Source organism: Notothenia rossii (genome assembly GCF_949606895.1).
Source record: "Notothenia rossii genome assembly, chromosome: 10".
Classification (NCBI taxonomy): Eukaryota; Metazoa; Chordata; class Actinopteri; order Perciformes; family Nototheniidae; genus Notothenia; species Notothenia rossii.
This window is the reverse complement of record NC_136908.1, coordinates 17,852,340-17,876,756: the sequence shown is the minus strand read 5'-3', so window position 1 is coordinate 17,876,756 and position 24,417 is coordinate 17,852,340. Positions and strand designations below refer to the sequence as shown.

General features: G+C 43.6%; 1 protein-coding gene across 7 annotated transcripts in view; it reads left to right on the top strand.

The window, feature by feature from the left end:
* Positions 1–24,417, top strand: part of LOC307021037 (RNA-binding motif, single-stranded-interacting protein 3) — a 258,107-nt gene that overhangs the window by 193,958 nt on the left and 39,732 nt on the right. For all 7 annotated transcript variants that reach the window (XM_079652770.1, XM_079652771.1, XM_079652769.1 and 4 more), the window contains 2 exons: positions 594–673; positions 23,339–23,445. In XM_079652770.1, coding sequence (XP_079508896.1) covers positions 594–673; positions 23,339–23,445 — 187 coding nt within the window. The remainder of the gene's footprint in view (positions 1–593; positions 674–23,338; positions 23,446–24,417) is intronic.

Genomic DNA, 24,417 nt, shown 5'->3' with positions numbered 1-24,417 from the left:
GTAAGAGTTTGTATGGGTGTTACAGTCTCTGTGCTTATGATGTGAGAGATCAGAGCCCTCCTGCTGGTCGGCTGCTCGGCCCACAGACTTTTGATCCAGTTGCTGGAAAAGGAAGAGCTAGTCGGTTAGCTTCCTGTGCTTTCTCTCTCTCTCTCTCTCTCTCTCTCTCTCTCTCTCTCTCTCTCTCTCTCTCGCTCTCTCTCTCTCTCTCTCTCTCTCAATCCGGAAATAATTAAGCTTGTTGCTCCATGTGTGAAGAGTTTCAGTTCAAAATGGAAACAAGCAATGTTGAGTTGAGTACAACCACAGCACCGCTCTCAATGGACTCACCTTAAAATATGTTGCTTTACAAAAAGTACCGTGGTGCACTTGAGAGGTCAACTTTATCTGGGTGGTAACCGTGAAATTAACTGTTTATTCTGATTTTGCTTTTTTTTTTAAACTCTTAATGTACAGTACCACAAGCCATTTCTAATCGAGCCATCATTCAATGTAAAATAATTGTATTTCCTAGGAATGACTGTCGACTTTTGCTACAAATGGATAGTGGCTATTCTTTTCAAATCAAACCCTATGTTTCTGTTCTGTTGCAGGATGGAGTCCACAGAGAAATGTGAGGTTGTGATACAGCATTTCAATGGGAAATACCTGAAAACCCCACCAGGCATTCCAGGTGAGTCTCCCCCTCTTTTTGCTTTACATTGTTCTCTTATCACCCCTTTAATTTCCATCTGGGAAAATGATCACCTTTGCAATGAAATAAACCTTCTTATTCAATTATGGTAATTTCTCATCTGAGATCTGCCGGACAGCTTCATAGATTGTGTACAGCGTTGATTCTGACACCTGAAGCTAGCTGTCTCTGCTATGGCTGAATAGCTGGCGGTTCTGTAAGCCTCTTCCTCTCTCTCAGTCTCTCTTATTCTGTCACCTTCTCTTTCCTTCGCTGTTGGTGGTGCTGCTGCAGACTGAAACTTCTTGGGAAGGAGAAAACCCTTTTAATATTCACACTCATGCCTCTGTGCTGTTCTTTGCAATCTACTTAAGAGCTTGCACTCTCCCCTCTTTCCTCTCCTGCTCCTTCTCTCTGTTGCTGTGTCCTCTCTCCTTCCTATCTTTCTTTCCTGAAGTCACCCTAGACAGTGGAACAAGCTGGCCAAGGAGAAAAACAGGCAGGTGAAACAGGGCGACGGAAACATTTCCCAAAATGAAGACAGATGTCGGGACAAGGTGTTGGAAAATAACTTTCTTTTTTATACAGGGCTCAAAGTGGCATCATTGTCCCAAAAGTCTAAAACAATGAGAAATTGGATGTTGGGAACAGAGCATTTCCTAAGGGAGTAAGGATCTCAAGAGGGGCTAGCAAAAAGAAAAGCAAGGTGGAAAGGAGAATAAAGATACGAAACAAAGAGTCAAAAGGAAAGGCCAGGATGAATGAAAACTATGCTGGCTAAGCACTTTCGGGGCCAGTGGCAGCGCTTCTGGAAGCCTCCCATGAGCCCCAGCAGGACGTGGGGGCCAGACTGAGCCAAACCGACGAGATCTCCACCACCCCTGTTGCTATTCTATTAACAATACTCACTCCTCCAAACAGCGGGTCAGAAACAGACCCATAAATTGCTCTCCAATGTACAGTAACATCCCAGAGAGACTAGATGTAGAAACTCCATATATGCTGAACTATACTGCATAGCCAGCAGCCATTAAAGGCAAGGTGAGTGGTTATATTGAAGTTGAGCCGTAAGAGGAAACCTTTAAAGCTGTAATATCAGGCTGACCTTCCCCTTTAAGGGTCTATCTCCTGGCCGCGCAAGCTTTATTATTGTTAATGGATTGTTCAGACTTCTGCCAAGCATGAAGATTTACGGCCCTGATCGAGGAAATCTTTTGTGGAATCAGGAATAATTAAGTTTACAAGGTCTGCTCTGCTCCACAGTGCTGCGATCCCTCCTAAAAGGTCCATGACATCTTTAACTTTTATGTATACATGTACCTGAACGTACACACTATAAGTTTGTATAGTTCATTTCTTGCCATGTTTAATTTTTGGGGTGATTTGTAAGATAATCAATTTCTCGGTTAGTTACAACTAGGTTATCATTTTGTAATTTAAGTTACAATAAATGACATGTACTCACTTTACTCCTCTTATAAAAATAGTTATTCTTGAAGGGTACATGCATTAATAAGGTTAAAATTCTAAAATCCTCTCCCTCAGATATGTTAATGGTGCATACTGATAGAGTAAGGCCCACTCTGTCATTCCTTTAATGCTTTTACTGTGGTTTTCCATTTACAAGAGTTTGGGCGTTGCTGAAGTGAGCTTTTTTGCCGAATTTATGACATGATGAGTTGCTGTCTGCTAAATGGAGATCTCTGGACATTCCTCTGTTATCAGACTCAGATGTTGCTCTGCAGAGGACCCCAGGGCTGTTTCTGTTTCTGAAGCATCCAGCGAGTAGCCCTTTGTAGATGGAGATATGCGAGGGGGGGGGGGGCGTGCGCGTGTGCGTGTGCGTGTGTGTGTGTGTGTGTGTGTGTGTGTGTGTGTGTGTGTGTGTGTGTGTGTGTGTGTGTGTGTGTGTGTGTGTGTGTGTGTGTGTGTGTGTGTGTGTGTGTGTGTGTGTGTGTGTGTGTGTGTGTGTGTGTGTGTGTGTGTGTGTGTGTGTGTGTGTGTGTGTGTGTGTGTGTGTGTGTGTTCTTTTTTCACTACATGTGCTTATTTTCTGATTCATACGTGCATATTAGGATTTATGCATTTTAAAGTGGGAGCATGCACGTAGTATATTTATGTGCTGACTGTATACACACTGTGTGTGTGTGTGTGTGTGTGTGTGTGTGTGTGTGTGTGTGTGTGTGTGTGTGTGTGTGTGTGTGTGTGTGTGTGTGTGTGTGTGTGTGTGTGTGTGTGTGTGTGTGTGTGTGTGTGTGTGTGTGTGTGTGTGTGTGTGTGTGTGTGTGTGTGTGTGTGTGTGTGTGTGTGTGTGTGTGTGTCATGTTGGTGGTATTTCCCCAGAGCCCCTTGCTATGCAGGGCAGCTTCTTCATCCATCCTGCTTTGACAGTTCAGCAGCACCCCCCCAAGGGCCCTCGCCACACACAGCACAGCAGGAGCGCGTGTGTGCACGTGCATGCGTATGCTTGTGTGACAGCCATGACTACTATACACAGCCTGAGCCTTGACACATACACACCCACATGCACAACCGCATGAGCACAAATATAGTCATGCAACACTAACTTTGACCTGAATGGAATGTCAACATCCATATAATGCTAATAAGATCCCTTTTTTTCCCACCATTTATCGTTGGTAACATACTCCACATAAACACACACAAAGTTACACAACACTCAGCAGGCATACACACGCATACACACACTCTTCTTGATGTACCAAGGTTGTTCTCCAATCCTCTGTGCCCATATCTATCTGACAAGCCTCTACATTTCCTACTTAGCTACTCAATCACACCATGTCAAGACATATGTGTGTGTATATGTGTGTGTTTGTGATGGGGGTTGGTGTCGTTATAGTTTGCCCTCCTATATCAGGTGTGTCCAGGGGCAATACAAAAGGATATTGAGTTATAATGTTGCTGTCCAAAACCAGGAAGTAAATATCTGGATGTCAGGTGACAGGTTATTCGTTCAATTCAACTGACCATGGGAAAATAATCGGAAAGGAAGCAGCCATGTTGGCAGGAAGTCAACGATAAGTTGCGGATATGGCAGCAGAGGACTGTGGAGATGCTAGCAGATGGCAATTAATGGCGCCATAGACAGATTCCATACACTTCCTGTTTAAATTGTAATGTAATAACATCCAACTTCCTTGTGATTACATGAGATGTTGAGTTGATATACAGAGTGTGGGATGATGGCAGATGGCTGCTAATGATACTTAAATAGCTTCCCTATTCTTAATGTTATGTTTTGATGAAATCAGGTCTAATATTCTAGTGGTTACATGTTTTATTTAGATGCAATATATCGTGTAATGCACTTTTGATTAAGGTGATTGCTACTAAATGTCGTCATGTACAGAATGTAAGGTGTTATATCAATACTTGTAGACATCGTTTATCAGTGTACCATAAGTAATTAGTGCGTTAAACCTCGCAAAAGTAGTTAAAGCAATAAAAGATGTCATTGTAAAAAAGGCAATGCTCGCCAGGAATTTAATGAAATACTTGTCTGTGTGTTCCAGCAAGTTATACAGAAACAAGAACTACAGCACTTGTATATAAATGTGTCTAATAAGCTCTCCAGGTCATGTTTGTTTGGCGAGGCCTGGTTGATAGGAGACGTGCGTAGCTTTCGTCCAACAAGCGAGTCACCGAGGCCTGCTCCAGCCTCTCCACTCTGCCCACGGCTGATTGTGATTCAGAGAGAGGGACATGATCGATAGCCCTGATGGAGCACTACAGCTGTTTAGCTATTCTGTGCAATGCGGCAGCCGCTCTCCCCGTCTCTGTTGCGGGCTGTGAGCGTGCATACGCCCGCACACAGATACAAAGTCATTCACATGCTAGATGGATATAGCCTGTATGCCATAGGACAAATAGGTGTGTGTATCGACATATATTCACATGCACAAACACATTCCTTATTTAAATGTATACAAAAGAACATAGGATAGACAAATATAGATGGACTTAAACACCCATGTAGACACAATGGATGCCTTTTTGAGACATCATCAACTTATCCTTATTTTCAGTGCATGTGAATTCACTCAATACACAAAATAAATAGAATTTATGAAATGTGACTACAGCAATAAAGCATAGTGAAGTGAGCCCAACAGGGACGCATTATGATTTACACTGCAACCCTGAGCACTGGGAAAGTCAAAGGAAGCGCAGATAAAAAGTGATTTAATCCGCTGGCTCCACTGAGCCTCGCTGATTAAAGCCCTTCGTCCCACAATGCATTAAACAGCTTAGAGATGACACCCTATGGTAAATGTAATTTGAACCGGAGATACATTAGCCATTGTTTGGTTTTGGCAGGTGAGTAATCCCATGTACATCCCGTATTGTGTGTGAGCCGTGGCAGAGGAAATTGATAACATTTGATACATGTTCTGTGCTGCTCAGGCAACTGCTGCTCTTTGTGCAATTTAACTAGATTTCACTGTCAACAATCGAACAGCAGCTAAATAAACAAGGTGTGTTTTCAGATGGGTTACATACAGGTAGTGTTGAGCGTTAACAAATGACAGTGTCAGACTTCAATGGATCCAGCTTTTTCATGAATGTCTAACAGTGCAAATGTACAAATAGAGATTTAGTCCGACTGAATGAGAACTTTCCCTACAGATTCTTCCTTTTCCATTCTGTTGTCGTTGCTCTCTCCATTGTCCCTCTGCCAATATGGCAGCAGAGGGTAGTCTCCAATAATGTCCAATAGATGCTGGATAAATAATGGAAACCACATCAGGAAGCAACCACAGTGGCCCTGGGAGATGGAACCAAACGGAAACATGCAATATGTACAAGCTTTCCTGCTTCTTTTTTATATAGTAGTCTGGCATTTCTCTCTCAAACTTTATCTTTTTTCACTATTTCTCTGTCTCTCCTCACCAACACCCTTTTCGAATAAAACATACTGTATATGTAAGCCTACAGTAAAAGGCATATTCTTCATGGGGACGTGTGGAAATCAGTTTTCCAATTTACTTCCCTGATCCGTCGGAGATAGAGATGACACCCAGCCTTTGTAGAAAACCGCCAGCTGTCAGGCTTATGCTAGACGTAGTTCACAAGGGTTACTAGTTGGCAAGCCCCCCTTTAAAGAAAACACAAAAAGACAGCCCTGAACCCCGAGTGCTGGCCCGACACACACATCAAGTCATTATTTGCACAACACGAGGCCTGCGCCACTGAGGTTGGGGGAGTTGTTGCTGGGGGTGCTGTTGCAGAAAAAAATTCCCTCCCAGTTGGCGTCCTCACCAAGGCAACGGTGCCAAGATAGCACAGACAGCCCACGGTATTAAAACGTCCCTCGCTGAATTAAGGCAGGTCCCAATTCACTTGGTAAGTCACAGAAAGCCCTTCTGAAACTGTCAGTCATACTTGAGTAATCCATGTTAATTTCTGCAATCCCTCCCACATTCCCCTGGCCTGTCACCGGGCCCATTCCTCTCCCCTATGGCATGTAGATTTAACATGAAGCCAAGTAGGTTTGGCTGTCACTGCATCTCAGACATGGCTGCCACTCAAAGCATGGGAAAGTGCATTTTTCCCATGATGCATCTGCGTGTCATGTGTGGGTGCTGATCTGTGAATTGTTTGCATCTAATGTTTTCAGGTCAAATCCATTATGTATCGAAAATTCATTTACTGCGGCTGTCACCCGGTATGTTTCTGTCTCTGTGTGCGATACACCCTGACAATCAGACAGCTTTTCAATATACATGCCTGCGGATAATAATTAGCTACCAAACCTCCCTCTCAAATGCGCTCCTCAGGATATTGCATCGTAATGAAATCTGTCCTCTTAGCATGAACCCCTCCACCCCCCATCCCTGCCTTTGCCCGCCCCCCCATTAGAGGCAGGTCACACAGGAAGTTATTATTGGCATCCCCAGTAAATCAGACAGCTTCCTGAAAAAGGATCAATTTCCCCCGATGCACTTTCTCATTATAACCTTATCTCGCCCACAGACAATAATCTGGATTTGTCACGCTTTGTTTGTTTTGCCACTGAACTGTATCAATCATGATCGGAGCCAACGGTTAGCACAGAGAGGAGGAGGAGGAGGAGAAGGAGGAGAGAGCGGATTTGTCACTGAAATGTATCGCATTTACCTGCTGCAGTCGCCTTCCACGGAAAATAATATAAGCCCTTTGATTGGCTTCAAAGTTTGTTTAGGCAGAGAAGAGGAGTGCAGGCTCCTGGAGGGTTTAGGCAGGAACGATTGACTTTGCCCTCCACTCGACCACATCTAATGTGGAGAGAGGAGCCATGTAGGAGAGTTACCATGAGAAAACGATACATAACGAGCGAGAGTAATGGAGAGAAATATATAGCAGGAGGGCGATGGAAAGAAATAGATTAGGAGCTGAGGAAATGTGACAAGAATAAGAGAGGGAGATAAAAGAGAACAGATGGGGAAAGGGCAGAGAGGGGAAGAAAGTGATGGGTGGCGCAGGGAAGCAGAAGAGAGAGGAAAGTTGGATCAACCCGTGCTTTTGGAAGGTTACATTCGAGTAAAGTTTAGGTTTCTGCCTCGGCAGCAGAGGAGATGAAAGGATGACATTGACTGTGTGACCGCTTCCTGAGCTTGACCCCTGTGACCCCGGTCCAGCTGTCCTCCCGGTTGATCCCTTTATATCTTTCTCCCTCTGACCTACCCTCACACTATTTTGTTGTCCTTGCTTTTATACTATCTCTCTCATCTCCTGTCTTTCATCCCTCACTTTTCCCTGCACCTCCTCTATTCGCTTTTACACGCATCGCACACATTTCAGCTCATCCCTCCCTGATGCTCATCTCTGTTACTGGATATGGCTGAGTGCACACAATATTAGTGCGAGCAAAATAAGCACCTGTGGCTGCTTTTATTTATGAACAACATTTTTGCTTTCCTTGTTTGATATGCTTTCAGCCATTTCATTGATGTGAGATGTGCACGCTTTTGTGCTCTGGACAGCTGACGGTTACGACACAGTTTTTAGTTTTGCACTTATCAATAATGTATCCTTAAAAGCGGAGGAGTGGAGCAGCAACAAAGTAATAAAAGGTTCATACATTCGTAATACACCAAGTAATTAATGATACTTTCTTCACATTTTTCCCATTTTAAAAGGAGCTGGTTTTAGTTTCATGGGTCTACTCTGTCCACCCATTTGTTCCAGGTTATAATAGTTAAAATATATGCTATAATATATACTATCAGATAAATTAACATACCAATTTGTACAGACAGTCATGGTCCCCAGATGAATAATCTTAATGCTTTTGGTTATCCCCGGGCTTTTTTCTTGAGTCGCCATGAGGATGACATTATTAGGTTTGAATATAATGGAAGTCATGACATTTAAATCCCCTGAAAACTTTTTGTAATAATTTAACATTTCCAATAGCACCAACATCAGGTGAACTTGTGCTTAGCATGCTGACGCGCAAAATTAAGATCATGACCGTTGTAAACAGTGCTCAACACAGCATTTACTGTAAGCATATTCATTGGGAGCATGTTAGCATTATGATGTTCGCAATTAACTCAAAGCCACATTTTGCCAAAATAGAGATTCAAACAAAAAAGCCCTCTTTAAAACAATACAGTATATTGGCCTTATGGTTTGGGCAGTGTTGTTTCAAGTACTGTTGAGAAAAGGGAATAAAATGCCAGTATGTTTGACGGATTAACAAGCATTCATCTAATGTATCATCAAGCAAGTTATATATTTGTTTTCGTTCTACTGACATTTAGCCCTACCCATTGAGGCACAGTTGTGTAACCAATTGTTGATTGAATGTCTTGGGCAGATGTTGTTTCAGACTTTGGGAGTGTTCTTATACCTTTTTAGCCCTGCATTTCATTCTGGCAAACCCAGTAGCACTCGAAAACCTTGAAGTTTTTTTCTTTTTATAGTTCTCCCTGGATATAACTTGGCTCTCCACCACTCTGAGGAATACATTCCTGAGATGCGTTATCTTCACAGATCCCTAGATTCCAGGTTTTTAGCCATCAGTCAACCTAATCTAATGCAGGACCTGAGGCAATGCACTACTTTTTCAGAGAATAATATTCCTCCTCTCAGCCGATACAGCAGGTCACTGAGCTCATGGCCTTTTGGCCGGCCCGCCCGTCCTCCAGTAGAAAGATTACGTTTGCTGAGGAGGATAATCATGCTCCAAGGTCTCTGTGGTATGCAAGCAATTCAGCATGCTTGCTCTCTATCTGCTGCACCTTTCAACAGCTTACAGCATCACAATACATGATCGATTACAGCTTTTATTCCTTTTCCACTCTAGCATGTGTATACATTTAAAAGTGAACAGAAGTAGTGAGGTTAAGCCAGGTCAGCTAAAAGACTTAAATTGACCTCAAGACTAATCGTATCCTCTGTGTGCTTGCGTCAAGGAAGCAGAGTTAAAAAGAAAAGTGGCATCAGTTACACCCCGACCACGTCACTGTCACCGTCCCAGGACACAGAGGGCAGTGAGATAAATCTAGCCGCTGCCCCCAAAATAGAGCACGGTCTTCCATTAAAACAGGACGCAGGCTGTGTGGGAACAAGCAGAGGTCACTGTGGTCACAGAGTTATTTCTGTAGCGCTACCGGACCTCCAGGAGTTGACGCCCTTTCATTCATCCGAATGCCTGCCAGCGGGGAAGGGGACGCACAAAAAAACATTTGAACACACCTACATGCTGTGCCAATGGACGATCAGTAGGAGTGGGAAGTGTTCCATTTTAAGAAACTTGCTGTCATGGCACCCGAGTTGCCAATGTTTTTATGTCACATGGAGCTATTTGTGCTTCCTTGTATGTGAGCGTATTTATATGAGAGCTGCCTGCTGGTGTTTGAGCTGGAGGGCGATGGAAACGCACCTGGTTCAGTGTGACCTCATGTCTCCGACACACCGTCTCTCTGTCTGTCTCTGTTTCCTGGGCTGGCAGTGTGCTTACTGCATCACAGTGTATTTCTTCTGTTATTGCTCAGCTTATATATGATTTAGAGTAGCTCACAGACAGGGATGCACAGTTGCAGTTGCAAAAAATCATTCAACACACAAACTGGAAGCACACGGACGCAGCCAAAAGAATGATTTCTTTCAGTCTCGGTTTCCTACCTTTGTTCTTTGAGCCTCTCTCACTTCTTCCTCTCATACTTCCACACACCCGCACAAACACACACACATCAATAGTCCATTAGGGATGTGTTGCTTTCATTACCTCCAGCTTGGCCCTGAGACAGCCTTCTGAGTGGAGTACAGCAGAGCAGAGCTGGCCAGGATTGCAGTATATATAGTGAGAAGTCTGGTAATTGCCAGCTCTCTGTTCTCTCTATCCTGTGCGTCAGGTGGGAAGTATGAATCTGTGGTATCTGGGGACCACCCCTGCAGCGCTGCACTGCATCTCACTACAACTGTCTGTCCCCCCAAAGGGCACACGTAATAGAGGGAAAGCAGAGTGCTTAAAGGCCTCTGAGAGTCCAACAACTGCCACTCTAACAATACAAACCTCCATGGGAATAAAATAAAATACCATGCAGCCCACACTAACAGCAGAGAGGCACCTACAGATATACCCTTCCTAGAAATCTCACTTTTCTTGTCTTGCTTTGCTACACAAAGTAAGTAAGGTTACTCTTGTGCAGCTTCTTTGTTGAAGTGGAATATTTCTGTTTGTTTTGTTTCCCTCGCCAGAAGGCAAAAGGAATGGTCAAGCAACAAAACCTTTGAGAAGTCCTATAACTTTTACAAAAACGGTCAAGTTTGAGTAAAGCTGACTCCCACATAAATGTTTAAGATAATATATATTGAAAAAAAAAAACAATACTATTCTTGGCAGAAAACTATTTCAAATACTAGTTTATCAGTCAAAGTTTATTCAGTCAAACAATGGAAATAAAACATTCAACTTTCATTTGCCATTTTTCCTTGAATTGGAAATGTTGTGGTCATATTAGTTGACGTGTTTTTTAAAGGTTGTGTTGGATACGAAATGGCAACATAGTGATCCCCATATTGTCACCTTTATTGAACTGTTCCAAAGTTAGTTATCAGTAGTTTTACCCCTTTGCCATTTCAGCATATATAAAAAGAGTGAGAGAAACAAATGCAACCATGCATGAATAAAAAAAGAAAGAAAGAAATGAATGAAAAGGAAATCAATGCTGCAACTCCAACGTGGAGACGATATGACTTACAAAAAATAAGAGATTATTCAACTTTATCTTTTCCAGTTACAGAAATGCTAAGAATTCATGTTAAATATACAGGATTTGTATTTGACATATATACTATGCAAAATATTTATTTCTAGATGAAGTTCTATTACATCCCATTCTTCTCTTATAATTAATCAAAGAAATGTTATTACACTGCAAAAGGCCTTGTAGCTTACAGGCAAAATAAACAAAGATGATTTATTTTCCTTACGTCCTTGTTAATCATAGCTGCAGCATTGTGTGCTACTGTATAAAGAAGTGAATACAATGTGTTTCGATGTGTGGCCTTTATCAGCCCTTAGCATTTATAGAGGTTTTGAAATAATGGCCTTTTTGTGCAGCAGTCTGTCAGAAAGCAGGGCTGTAGTTATGATAATACAACTACAGTAGGTTTTTCCATTCACCAGCACCTGCCCTGATCCTCTCAGACACTCACATAGATTTATGAATTACCTTGAGCTAGTCATATCTCTCTTTTAGCCCTAGATGTAATCTTGCCACAGATGCATCCAGATCAATTTTTCAGCATGTCTCATTTGAGGGGCGGGCTGGGCGCAGCAGGGTTGAGTGCGGGCCGGTGTGTGTGTGTGTGTGGGTGGGGGGGATGCAGTCAGTGTGTATCCAATTTCAGACTGCAAGGCAAATGGCCTTGGAGATCGAGGATTATACAGCAGATTTCTAAGTCGAGCTGGTATTGATTCGCTCTGCCCCTGGTGAACTTCACGTTGTACCTTCTCCGTGTAAGCTTTTAAATGTTGATGCCTTAATGGCCCCCCTCGCAAGCGTTGCCCCCCACCCCACCCGATCTATAAAGGCCACAACAACTGGCCTGTATAAATATGGCCTTTTGTTTTTCTAGTCATGGGCCAGTTATTCAGTGGACAATATGTGGAATGAGAAATATTTGTTAGATTACAGATGGTAGCTGGTTTTATTGAATGTATAAACATATCTGAATTATCTTCCCAAAAGAAAAAGCACTTTTAACGACAGCGTTCCAGAGATTCTGACGGCTAATTGTGTTTCATTGTAATGCGCATTCTGGTAAAGGAAAAGCCGGGAAAGCAAGATCTCACATACTCTGCATGGATGAGTATATCTCTGCTCTATAGAGAGTCAGTTTGTGGTGGAAATTCCACTCTTAATCACCTTCTGGTAAAAAAGTGAAAGCACTAGCAATGTAATACAATGTAAAGTTTCTGGCCTGCTTACAACAGAAAAGCCAAGATACAGGAAAACACAGGAAATGGAAGGTCTCAGCCAATCAAAAACAAGCTATTTAAATGGTGGCTAGACAAGGTAACAATGCATTCATGGTTATTACATTACCTTACATTCATATGATCATTTCCTGACAATTGTAAATTGTGAGAAAATCAACCCAAGGCATATCATAACATTAGACTTATGATACATTTCCACAATAGTGACAACCGCCAGATATTTGTTGCTGCTCTTCTGGCAGGCCTCGCTCAGTTATTTGTGAAGTTGGAGCCTCTCCACGCCGCTGCCGGTACTGAGGAATGTCGATCACCCAGATGCTCAATATTTCCATTAAAACTTTAATGTTCATATTATTTTCAGTTCTATGCAGCAGAGTCATTAATCACAGGAGTTTCTGTCACTTCGAATGCGTTTTGATGTGCTTTCCCATACTGAGCAGCACTCTTGGCCCCCCTCTGTGACTTCACGGTCTCAGTCTCCTTAACCAGTCTGAGGCACAGAATTCATTTTGTTGTCCTGCCATTTAGCCATCTGTTCTGCAACTTCCGCTTCTCCTTGTCTCCATCACACTTCATTCACACCCTCCGTTTCTCTTTTTCACTCAAACAAGTCAACACAGGCACATATTCAAATGTGGTCATTGCTTTGAGAAAAGCTGAGTAAAGGGAAATAAGATTGCTTCAAAGTCTAATTATTCACACAATACCAGCACCAAAATACAGAAAAGACAGGGAAAAGGGGGTTGAAATGGGTGTGAGAATCTGGTTAACTCGTCAAACAGCCCCATTATGGGCTAAAATCAACAGCGGGGAGTGTTAGATGTGTGCGAGCGAGGGGAGTGTGTGTCCAAATCCCCTCAGTTCACACAGCCTTTACAAACAAGAGTAAATTAGCCCGCCGCCCCCTGCTGGGACAGTGAATGAATGAGAATAGGGGAGATGACGGAGGCCGCTCCTCTTCAGCATTATCTAAATAACAGGCCGGGGAATTCAATAAGTACCGGCCTCATCAGACCTCATCAGCTCCCCCAATTAAGCTGCACATCATGGCGGCTGGAGGGCTGGTTGCCGTTGGTGACAGATGAGAGCCGGCATGGCGGTGTGCTCCGCTGCGGTGCTATGCTGCCTCACATTCCTGCCATTGTTTAAGGGAAGGGGTGTGTGTGTGTGTGTGTGTGTGTGTGTGTGTGTGTGTGTGTGTGTGTGTGTGTGTGTGTGTGTGTGTGTGTGTGTGTGTGTGTGTGTGTGTGTGTGTGTGTGTGTGTGTGTGTGTGTGTGTGTGTGTGTGTGTGTGTGTGTGTGTGTGTGTGTGTGTGTGTGTGTGTGTGTGTGTGTGTGTGTGTGTGTGTGTGCCAGGTTGCTTCTGGAGCAGAATCATAAGCGCTGATGAATATCATCAGTGTAACAACAGCGATCGTATCTACTAATTTAGACTCAGTCTGCTCTGTACTGCTGTCCTTGATAAGCTTCTGATATCTGACCTCAACTTCAAGTAAAAAGGAGTTACCTTCACCACGCCGGTGCTTGTGAACCCTAGTGATATCGATGTGAGTGTCAATATCTCTTCCCTCCCACATTACCTCCTTGTGCTTCCCCCAGGGGTCAGGACATGTGGAGAAAAAACAAGGCTCTCCATCATCGATTGGGGCCCATTAACGCAGACTGAGAAAAACAAAGCCTTTTCATCACTTGTGAGATGTTTAAGTAAGGACTCGCTCAAAGTTGTTCTCCACAGGTCAACCTCTCTCTCTGGTTATCGCTCTCGCATCTCTCCTCTCAAGGGGATGCAAGGGTAAAGCTACTGAAGCTTCTATAAATAATGCTGAAGAGTTTGCTAAGTGTGCACATTGGAGGAATCTGCTTCCATACTTTGTTTAATGTATTTGCAACAGTGGGAGGACTGAGAGGGAAACTGTAGAACACTGACATAGGAAGGAAGTGGGGTAAGATTTTGGCCATAGTTTTTTTTGTTTTGAAGGGGTTTAAACCTCTAATTGTCTTTTTAATGATTATCGTAGGACATTCCTGTCTCAACAATTAGCATTGTAATGACCATTTTTAATTCAATTTGTAGGAGAAACCCATTAATAGTGATGACACGTGCCAGTAGCATTGTATATATGCATGGCTGACAAGATTAGCTGCTTTCTATCAGTAAATTACCCTTAACTCAGCTTTAAAACCTAAAACAATGTATACCCATTTCAGAAGAAAAGTTGTGACTGATGCGGCTTTCACACCAGCGCTTTTCCCTTTCTAGCTCCGAGCTAGAGCTTTTCTCGTTCAGCTCCGGTTTCCCTTTTCTGCTCTCGCTCTGTTCACACCACTCAGAGCCGGGATGGTGCTGCCGCTGCTGCGTCATGACGTCACCGTTTACATCGCTGATTTGCTCCCCAACGGCGCTCACAACAACAACAACGGGGGGGACTGAGTCGGGTCGATGATCGCGTTGCTTTTAAAGCAAAGCCAGATTAAATTAAATAACAACTTCTCCAACCTTATAATTTTCAACCTGTGCAGCCAATGTATGGATTCCATCCGATAGCTGCTATAATACAAAACAAAACGTCTGCCTGCTCTCCACAATGATCAATAACAGCGAACGGATGGTCAAAGTAAGGTACAAATAAACAGAATCACACGAAGCCTGGTTAGTGTTGCCTGACTTTATAAAGTGTGTTTTTTTTTTTTATAAGTGTGTGGTTGCCTTCTAGTCACTTTGCTCAGCGCGACTGCTTGTAGGCAGGCATGACGAGATTCTTCAGTCGACCCATGTTCAGGGGAGGCGGTGGGTTTAGTTTCCTGCACGCCTCGACATAAGAGAGACGTAAGCGACGCCGCCTCTTAGCTCCGAAGCTCTTGCTTCTATACCGACAATTTTTTGGAGCTGGAAGTGAACCGGATTACGGAGCTAAGAGGCGGTATGAACAGGAAAAAACGGTACTTTTCAGGCTCCAGCTCCGAGCCGGCGCTGAAAACGTGTTGGTGTGAAAGGGGCAATATTGCATTTTTCAGAAAAATGTTGATGTATTCACTTTGCACAAAGATGATGCCACTTTGTTGTCAGCAACTTTTTTTCTAAAGACAGAGGGAAATTAGTGTCAACCTTGCGCAAGAACAAAGAGAATACCTAAGAAATGAATGAATTATGAGCCAGGGGAATGTCTCATACGCTGTTTGAAGTTCAGAAGTACAAGGGTCTGTCAGACAATGTGCGGATGAGTGGGTGAGCCATCTTTCTTTGGACCTGGCTTTTTGGCTTTTTAGTTTTATCTGAAACTACCTAGACAGTTCATAACTACGTCTAAGATCAGGTTATTATTGTTTATGGTGGTTTAAAAGTGTACCAGAAGAGATTATGTAATGTATGATATTATACTGTACAGGCCTTCACCTCACCAAAACATAGCTCTAACTATACATAACGTTGTATATGTTAACACCTGTTTTATCAAGACTCTCAGCTTCATAACATGTTTCATAAAATAATGTATTCTACTTCCAATCTGTTGGCAGAAACTACATGCTACAAATCCGTTAAGTGACAACACAGCCATCTGTGAATTCAGTAACACTAATCTGATTACTAAAATGAAACCTGTCCAACAGTGACATGAGAACAAATGGGGTTACAGTAGAAAGAAACTAAAAAAACATTGATAGTGTCCAAAAATATCTGAAGACTGTGAGAAAATGAGGCCAATGCAACAGAGGATGTCGATGAGAGTAACAGATACGATTTTTATGACAGAGAATGGCAGAAACTTGGTGCAGACCTTCCTGCGCTGCCTTTGGTTTTGTGTATGTGTCTCTGAGTTTGTGTGTGTGTGAGTGTCGGCTGCTCTTTTGAAAGTGAAAGAGCAAAGAGATCTGCACCTGCAGCTTCTATCAACCAGTGGAAAGCTCCTTTCAGCACAGCTTTAATTACAGTCTGTGCAGCTCTGCTCAGCTCAGACAGGCTGGTCTCCACTCAGCCAACCAAATCCTCTCACACATAGCTGCCTTGCTCTGCCACAAAGTCACCTGATCCCTAATCAGCCACGGTGCCACTCTTCATCGATCCCCAATCAGTTACAGTAAGAGGGAGGCTAAGAAACCCCCCTCACACAGCCCCTCTGCCCCTTCTCCCCTTATTAGTCGGGTGCCCTGCTTTCATTGATCATAAATCAACGTCACTGGCGGCATTGATCGTCAATCACCCCCGATGACATTATTGATCAGCCGGTCCCTCGGCTGTAGGCTTGCCCTCAGCCCACATTGCAGGCCGGCTGTGGCGTATTGATCCCCTTAGATACAGTATCGAGGGCTCTTTATTGATAATTCATTTATTTTGCTGTAATTTCATTTTCTTTCCTGTCCATACAGTTGTTACTGGAAGCCCCTTCGGTGGAAACCTAGTTAACAAACACACAGCCTTTTTTTAGTCCTCACCATGCTACTCTAACTGATGTGGCTTGTTTGAAGCACACTGTGCAAATGCCATTATCAATTTTGCAGTTGATGGAAGCCTAAGGGGTTAAAAATAACTATAACTAAGAATAATCACACGTCTCAATCCCTGGACCCTCTGGAAACAACCTAACATCCAGTTTTTCTTGTGATTGTAATGCTGCTTGTAATGCGCTCGGAGTGTGAATTTGTGTCACTCTATGAATGTCAAGCAGTGTCGTGCTGGAGAACACCATGCAGGCTCAGCGAAAAATTCGTTTTAAAGGAAAAAAACGTATACAACATTTATTTTTGCAGTAACATTATGTGGAAGCTGTATTAAGCGGCGAGTTTGAATGCTTGATGTTTATAACGAAACCTTCGCAATAGTCTAAACCCACACTGAAGACTTCATGGCCTCATCTGAGGTTTACTTGCAGAGCTCGAAACTGATTTATTCTGATACTCTGTCATATATACTGAGAAATCTTTGCCGTAGGTCTGGTGGATGGGTACTTCTGCTACAAGCGCCCATCTGTATGATTCATCTCTATAGATGGGAGGTTTCACGGGTCACTGGAGGCGTTGGCAGTGTTATAATACTCTGCTAACAGGGACAGGGCTGGCTTCACTGTCTGCCCACACAGGCAGTGACACAGACAGTGGCACAGGAGTCACCCCCCCCCCCCCCCCCCCCAGGGAAATGTCCACCGACAGCTGCTCTTAAGTCCGTCTGCCACAGCACCAAAACGGTTTGCAATGAAAAGAAAGCTCCACAGGCCAGGACCCGTTTCAAGTCACAAGGACAAAGATAAACAGTGAAGGCTTACTAGTTATGAATTCCATGAACACAGTTATTCTTCGTATATATTTCTACTGTCAGAGGAAGGTCTATTTCTTTTAAATATCATTTCCTGGGAAAATGTGCTATTGCAACATTACCACATTACCGCCTTGCCGATGCCCTGCATTGCAATGCAACACTTTCATTAGTTGGTTTTTGATTAATAATGAAATGTAAGGAAGCAGCTGTCTTTAACAAGAGAGAGATACATTTCATCATATTATCTCATTCAATTTATTTCAGTGAGTCATAAAAAAAGGACTGTGTATTAAACATTTGAGTTACACGCATTTACATGTGAGCTCACTCTTAGGTCACTGTGCACATCCAAAGTGCAAACATCAGTTACTGTCAAATTAAATAAAAATAAATGGTTTGTAATTTATCCTAATAGAAATGTTTGAATGCAAAGATGAAGACCTCAGGAGAGTCCTCAGACCAAACAGTCTACTTGGCTCTCTGCTTGTCTGTGATGTATTCACGCCACATCTCCTGTTGCACACTGCAATGTTTTCTTAGCTGGGATCTTATTTCCAATCCACTCTGCAAATAGTGTTTTTCTGTTTTATACTATACTCTTACAATTTTGAAGCGACCACAATGTGGCTTCTTGTAATTGCCACCATGGCCAGCTGTGTAAAGCGGCCTCTGATACTGAGACCTACTGCAACAACTAAGATGTTGGCAGTATGGAGAAGCATGTGTGGGTTCAGCATTAGAAACATCTGCCAACTACAGGAACCAGCAACACACAACTATGCCATTTGGAAGGAATGCGGCGAGAACTGTCTTTTTGTATAAATCTTATTTCAAAATATGGATGGAGGATTGTGAGTCGCTTATAGGAGGTGGCAAACACATGTACTAACTTCTTCTCACTCGCATAACTGTGTCTGTTGTTTTTAGTAATTTGTTTTGCTCACCATGGCAACCTTAGCGTCGGGAATGGCGAGTGGAATTAGCTGATTAAGCTAAAATGAATATCTTGTTCAACTGGTACCTCAGAGCTTTTCACACAGGGGTTTGCTAGCAGCTGGAAAGCCCCCGCCTGTTTGGCGCTGCACTTGCTGGAGAAGATTAATTCAGATTCAATACTCGAAGGTGCAAGCATAATTTCATCTGCTAAAATAATTACAGCTGTTTTTAATGCAGAATCTACCACAACTTATTATTTGTCTAAAGCTGGTTTCGGCTCAGTCTGCTCAGCGATTCATGAAGAGATAGATGGATGGATGGATGGATGGATAGATAGATGGATGGATAACCACAGAGGAGGATGCAATGGATGTAGGTACGGAGAGGAGTGAGAGATGGATTAGCATGTCAGAGACTTCCTACAAAACATTACTCTTGTTAAGTGCGCAATAGCTCATCGATCAGGCTTCTACCGCCTGCATCCAGGGCTCTTCCCTCCACTTCCCTTCCCGTAATCCATAATATGATCTCAGGCCTGTGCCGGCTGCAGGGGCCCTCTATGGGAAAGTCTGAGCAAGGGCTAATCAATAGCCATAGAGCATGTGTATCGGATGCAGAGTGAGAAGCAGGGCTTTGTTGACATCCTCCTTCCTATACTAATCTCACTCATCTATAAAGTATGGATTGCACGGGGGGGGGACTGCGCCTGTCACTCCTACCATTGAAAGTATCTCCGTCTCTTCCCTTCCATGTCTTTTTGACTCTTTATGACACTGTACCCGTCTTTCCATCTATCTCCCTCTCCTTCTCCCTCTTTGTCTCTCTCTCCCGCTCAGTGCCCTCTCCATTTATCGGCCCGTGTCATTGAGCCATGTGTGCCGTCCCTGTCAGCAAAACGGCTGGCAGACTGTCTTCATTTCCGCGCTGAAAGATGTGAGGCCAGCGTGGCAGTTGTGAGAGCTATTGACTGGAATCTATCAAAGCCCTCCCTGTAGGGAAGCTGCCTGCCTTCCTGGTTGGCGGCCATTCTGAGCTCGCCCGTTTCACTCTGAAAATGGCGACATATATGCTGCTCCATTCTTGTCCACGTCCTTTCTCATTTGTCCCTCTCACCTGTCGTATGTTCTATCAGGACTACTAAATCTGTGTCTATTTCTAGCACGATGTCCCTTGTGCTCCCTCCCTCCTCATGTGTCTTTCCGTGCCTCTCATTCTCTCCCTCCTTTTTTTCTCTCCTTCCCATAAGACTCAGCCTCCTCTGTCTGGGCAGACAGGTCAAGCTTGCTGATGGGAATCAGACAGTTGTTGATCCAATTAGAGCTCCCCTCGAGCAGTGTCAGAGTAAAGCAGGATTCCAATAAAAATACTTTCCTCATTTTTCTCCTTTTCCATTTTCCCTCAAATATGTCCTTGCAGTCAAACACAGCGGAACCATCTGAACGCTTAGCTCATGGAACCTCAAGCCAAAAACCTGTAGGAACCTTTAACTCGACTTTGTTCTTAAGAAGTGCAAAGCTTCCTTTCGCTGAAGCTTTTCAGACTGACTGACTGCTTTTGGTACAAGTGGCTGAGCACTTCCTTCTGTCAGGCCTCTTTGCACATACCAAGAGCAAAGGCCCAGTCTGCCTCTGGAGCTCTTGTGAGAAGCCTCTGTTATAACTGTCTGGATGGTTAAAAGCTATTTCACTGAGCAAATCCTTTTTACCCAGTCCTTCTGCAGCTCAGAAATTACTGCATTGATTTCAGGCCGAACAGACATGCAGTCCAATTCTGATCAGCGGACAAATGTATGACATGTTGATATTTATGTGTTATAATGCACATGCTAATTTGCATTCATGGATCAAGATGATATTCAGCTGGCTTGCAAGACCATCCAGAGCACACTCAAGCACTATTTGTCTGCAGATAGTAGAAGGAAAAGTAATGGTTAGATCTGCTGTTACTCTGCAGACAACAGACTGGTTTCCCCTAGATGCCCGCACATAGGAAACAACATGAACAGCAATAATTACTTATGCAATGCTGCGCTAATACTTGCAACAAGCATTGTTATTGCTCTGTCTCATACAGACGTACATCTGCATACTCATTGGTTTATTTGACTGGTTGGCAATGTGCCTATTGATGAGCAGAGAGCCATGACTATCTGTTCAGAGCCAGATGCACAATCGGAAGTGTGATTGAGCCGAGGCTGCGATCCAATGATGCTAGCAGCGTTGACATCTTACTCGCACTGAACTGTTGCGCCATGCCCCTATTGCTTTGGTGTACATGTGAGCGTGGCTGCTGTTAAATGTGCACAAGTCTGCGGTCACCACTCGTTAAAGTGTTTACCAGTTCCTACAGTAACACACATAAAATAGAATTAGGAGCCTCCACGGAGCACCTTGTTAGCAGCAGTTGTTCACCTTGTCCAAAATCCTTTTTTTTTTTTTTTCGATGATTAAGGATCATTAGAGGGCACCAAATGGTTCATAACTAACATTTTTTTAAGTGGCCACCTACAACAAATACTCCAGCCTGTGACCTAAAGCTTAGCGTCAGCAAGCTAGCATTACAAATCAGTGGCCTAGTTTATTCTGGGCTGTGCCAGTGATGATGGTGTGCGGGGAGAGGTCTTTAGGTTTGTAGGCTGGCAGCAGTTTGTTTTGTGTTTTTGAGGGTTGTGTGTTGTAGCAGATAAACTTTAGGGGCAAAAGAAGGGTGTGTTTGTGTCAGGGCTACAGAGGCGTCTGTGTGATCACAGGGTGGGTGGGGTGGTGTGAGGCTGTTGATCTTGGGCCAGAGTCTTATACAAATTGGCTAACTCTCTGTGGGAACTTGGGCTGTAGTCACAGGGGTAACGTCAGCGTGCTCTGTGTCAGATTCTCCAAATGTCTCCGATAGCTAATTATCTCCCACAGTGCCAGAGGAGAGGTTTGGTGGGGCTTTTGTTGTTTTTCTTCTGCTGCGTTTCTCTCACTCTCCCTTCCCGGCAACATTCTCCTGGGCTGACTGTGAAAAGTGTGGTCCCATAGTAGGCCCTAAAGCCACGTAAACACATTAAGTTTTCTTATTTTCGAGAGAAGTTGGTTTGAATGTGTGTGGCCCTAAGCTGCACACACACACCGTTTTGTAAGTGCATAGCAATACTGTAAACAAACAAACAATTCCCCCAAAATTGACATGCAAATTAATAGAATAAAAAATTAATACTCAAATAATTTATTTCAACTAAAAAAACTCCTCGGTTGCTTCACTTCAGGCTGTTTTATTCTTATTTTATCGCTGTCACTACCTTGTCAATCCTGGCAGCATTTCTTTATTCCCAGCCTTGTGATGCTGCTTATCAAGGCCCAAGCGCCTCCAACATCTGGGAGCGGAGATTAAAGCATCAACAATTCTCTCGGTGGGTGTCATCTATGTGATGAAAGGTCCTGTTGCTCACCTCCTGCAGACAGCCCCGTCATTGGCCCGTGTCGTCACAGAGTGGCCGTGTCACGAGCTGCCAGGCCTATAATGTGAAGGCGCTGACAGGAGAGCCGTCAGGTCCTTTCCAAGCCACCAGGTGCAGGGCAGCGGCGGTTCAGTGTTTGGACAAGATTGCTGGCTTAGTGTGTGCTGTACTGGTACTGAACTGTACAGCCTTTACATAGAGCCAGCGTTTGATCCAGGTGTAGATCGTCTCTCAGCCTCTGTTTCCTTCTTGTTTCTCCCACGGTCACTCACCTGTGTCTCTTATCTGACTCCGTGTGTGTGTGTGTGTGTGTGTGTGTGTGTGTGTGTGTGTGTGTGTGTGTGTGTGTGTGTGTGTGTGTGTGTGTGTGTGTGTGTGTGTGTGTGTGTGTGTGTGTGTGTGTGTGTGTGTGTGTGTGTGTGTGTGTGTGTGTGTGTGTGTGTGTGTGTGTGCCTTTGTCTCACTACCTCTTTGTTTTGTTTTTTTGTTATTCCAACTGTCTCCATTCCGCTCTCTCATCTCCCCAGTATGTTTCCAAAGAGATTCCAATCTCGCTGACGCACACTGAAAAGGGGACGGACACTGTTAAGACCCCCAGATCCCCAGCCAAGAGAGCCACCCGTTTCTCATGAGAAAAGCTCACCAAGAGCAAATTTCCTCTCGCTTTTTTTCCCTTTGCTTCTTTGAGCCTGTCTTTCTTCAGATCGTCTCTGCCTCTACAGCATCTCAACAGGAGAGTCCTCTTCCTGAATTAATTTGGTGCCTGTCGGTGCTCACCTGCAGCTCAAGTGTGAGAAAATGCCCTTTGAGAAGTTATCTTTATAGCAGCGTAGGTCATCGCAACACTCTCATCAACCTTTTATCAGCAATTATGCAAACAAAAGGCTGTTGATACAGAGACAGGGGGGTCTTTTTTTCTATCTTTTTAATTAGATTAATAACAGCTATTTCATTTCATGTGTTCCTGCTGGTTGATGATAGACACTTGCCAGCTCTGTAGCGAGGGCACTTGTGTCAATCCTCTATTTTTTTTTTGTTATCATCGTCTCAGAATGCCGGAGTGCCCCTGGTGTTCACTTCAACAGCATCTAAATATCTATGACACCCTCTGCTCAAACAACAGAGCCCGGTGAGACTGTTGTGGAGTGTAAAAAGGCATAACATTTTAAATAAAGGAGAATATGCCTGTTAAAGTGAAACGAGCAGGGATTACTCATCATGAACAGGAACGCCTTCTTGAGAAAATGCTTTGGCTGACAGAGCGGTGCTGCTTTACCATCTCCGAGGTATTTACAAGAGCGATTACTGTGATTATTATTTCAACAATACCCTGCGATGCTCTTTCATGAGCTGCCAGCCTGGGCCAGGGTGGAGAGCGCCTGCCAACAATGTCAGTCTGGGAATTTTTCTTGGAGCTCCATAGGAGGGCAGAGGGAGGAGGGAGAGACACAGAGACGATGGTAGAAGAAGATACATGCAACATGTTCAAAAGGACTCATGTCCTTCCGACGGGTCACAGGATGAAGTCCTTCTAACCTGATTTGTTTCCTCCCCCTCCCTCCTCTTTCTATCTCTCTGCAGCTCCCTTGGAGCCTTTGCTGTGCAAATTTGCAGACGGTGGGCAGAAGAAACGCCAGAGCCAGAGCAAGTACCCTCAGAACGGGAGGCCGTGGCACAGAGAAGGCGAGGTAAGATGTTAAACCATTCAGACATCGCAGCATCTGAGATACCCGGAATTGTGTTTTATTTCATCATGAAATTGAGCAAATGTTCAAAGAATATGAGTGAATTATCAACTGTGGAAATCGTTGCGCAAGCACAGTGATTTTAATATTCTTCAAGGACCAGTCGTCTTTTAAAATGTAACTTAACTATAGCTGACAAAATATCCTCTTGGCTCCCGTCAGTATATTGCCACTGTACAGTAGCATAATTTTCTTTAGCTGATCATTTTCCAACCTTATTTGAATGATTGCATTCTACTGTCATTTATAATTTTCTTAATTCATTAATGGGGACATTCGCACATTTTGAAAATAACCAAAGCAACATATAATAATAATTAGATTTATATATATTGTACTTGAATACAAAAACTATAGGGGACGAAAGCAAATCTCAAACTCTTAATCCTTAAGACGTTATGAACAATGCATTTAGCTTTGATGCAATGGTATTTCTTATAAAAAGTCCCACCCTGCGTACAAGAGCCCTTATTGCCAATATCTGGCTTTATGTAGACTATAACTGCCTTTCATTTGTATTTACTCTAAGATATAGAGCTGTTAACAAAAGAAAAGGAAAACACACCAGATATCGATCAAACTGCCCCTGGATGTATAGGCGCTGTCACGTAAATTGCATCTCAAGCAAATCGCCTCACTGAACGCGCATATTCCCGCCATACATCAGAAACTAGAAATTGGTTGCAGTGCTATGGTAACATACTCATCAGCAACATGTGGAGGCAAGGTTAAATCGTCTTCATAGCCTACCAACCAGCTATACTGGGAAGGACACACATAAGAGACAGGTACTAGAGTGCTTCAGACTGCACTATATAGTATGGAGTAACACACACACACACACACACACACACACACACACACACACACACACACACACACACACACACACACACACACACACACACACACGCA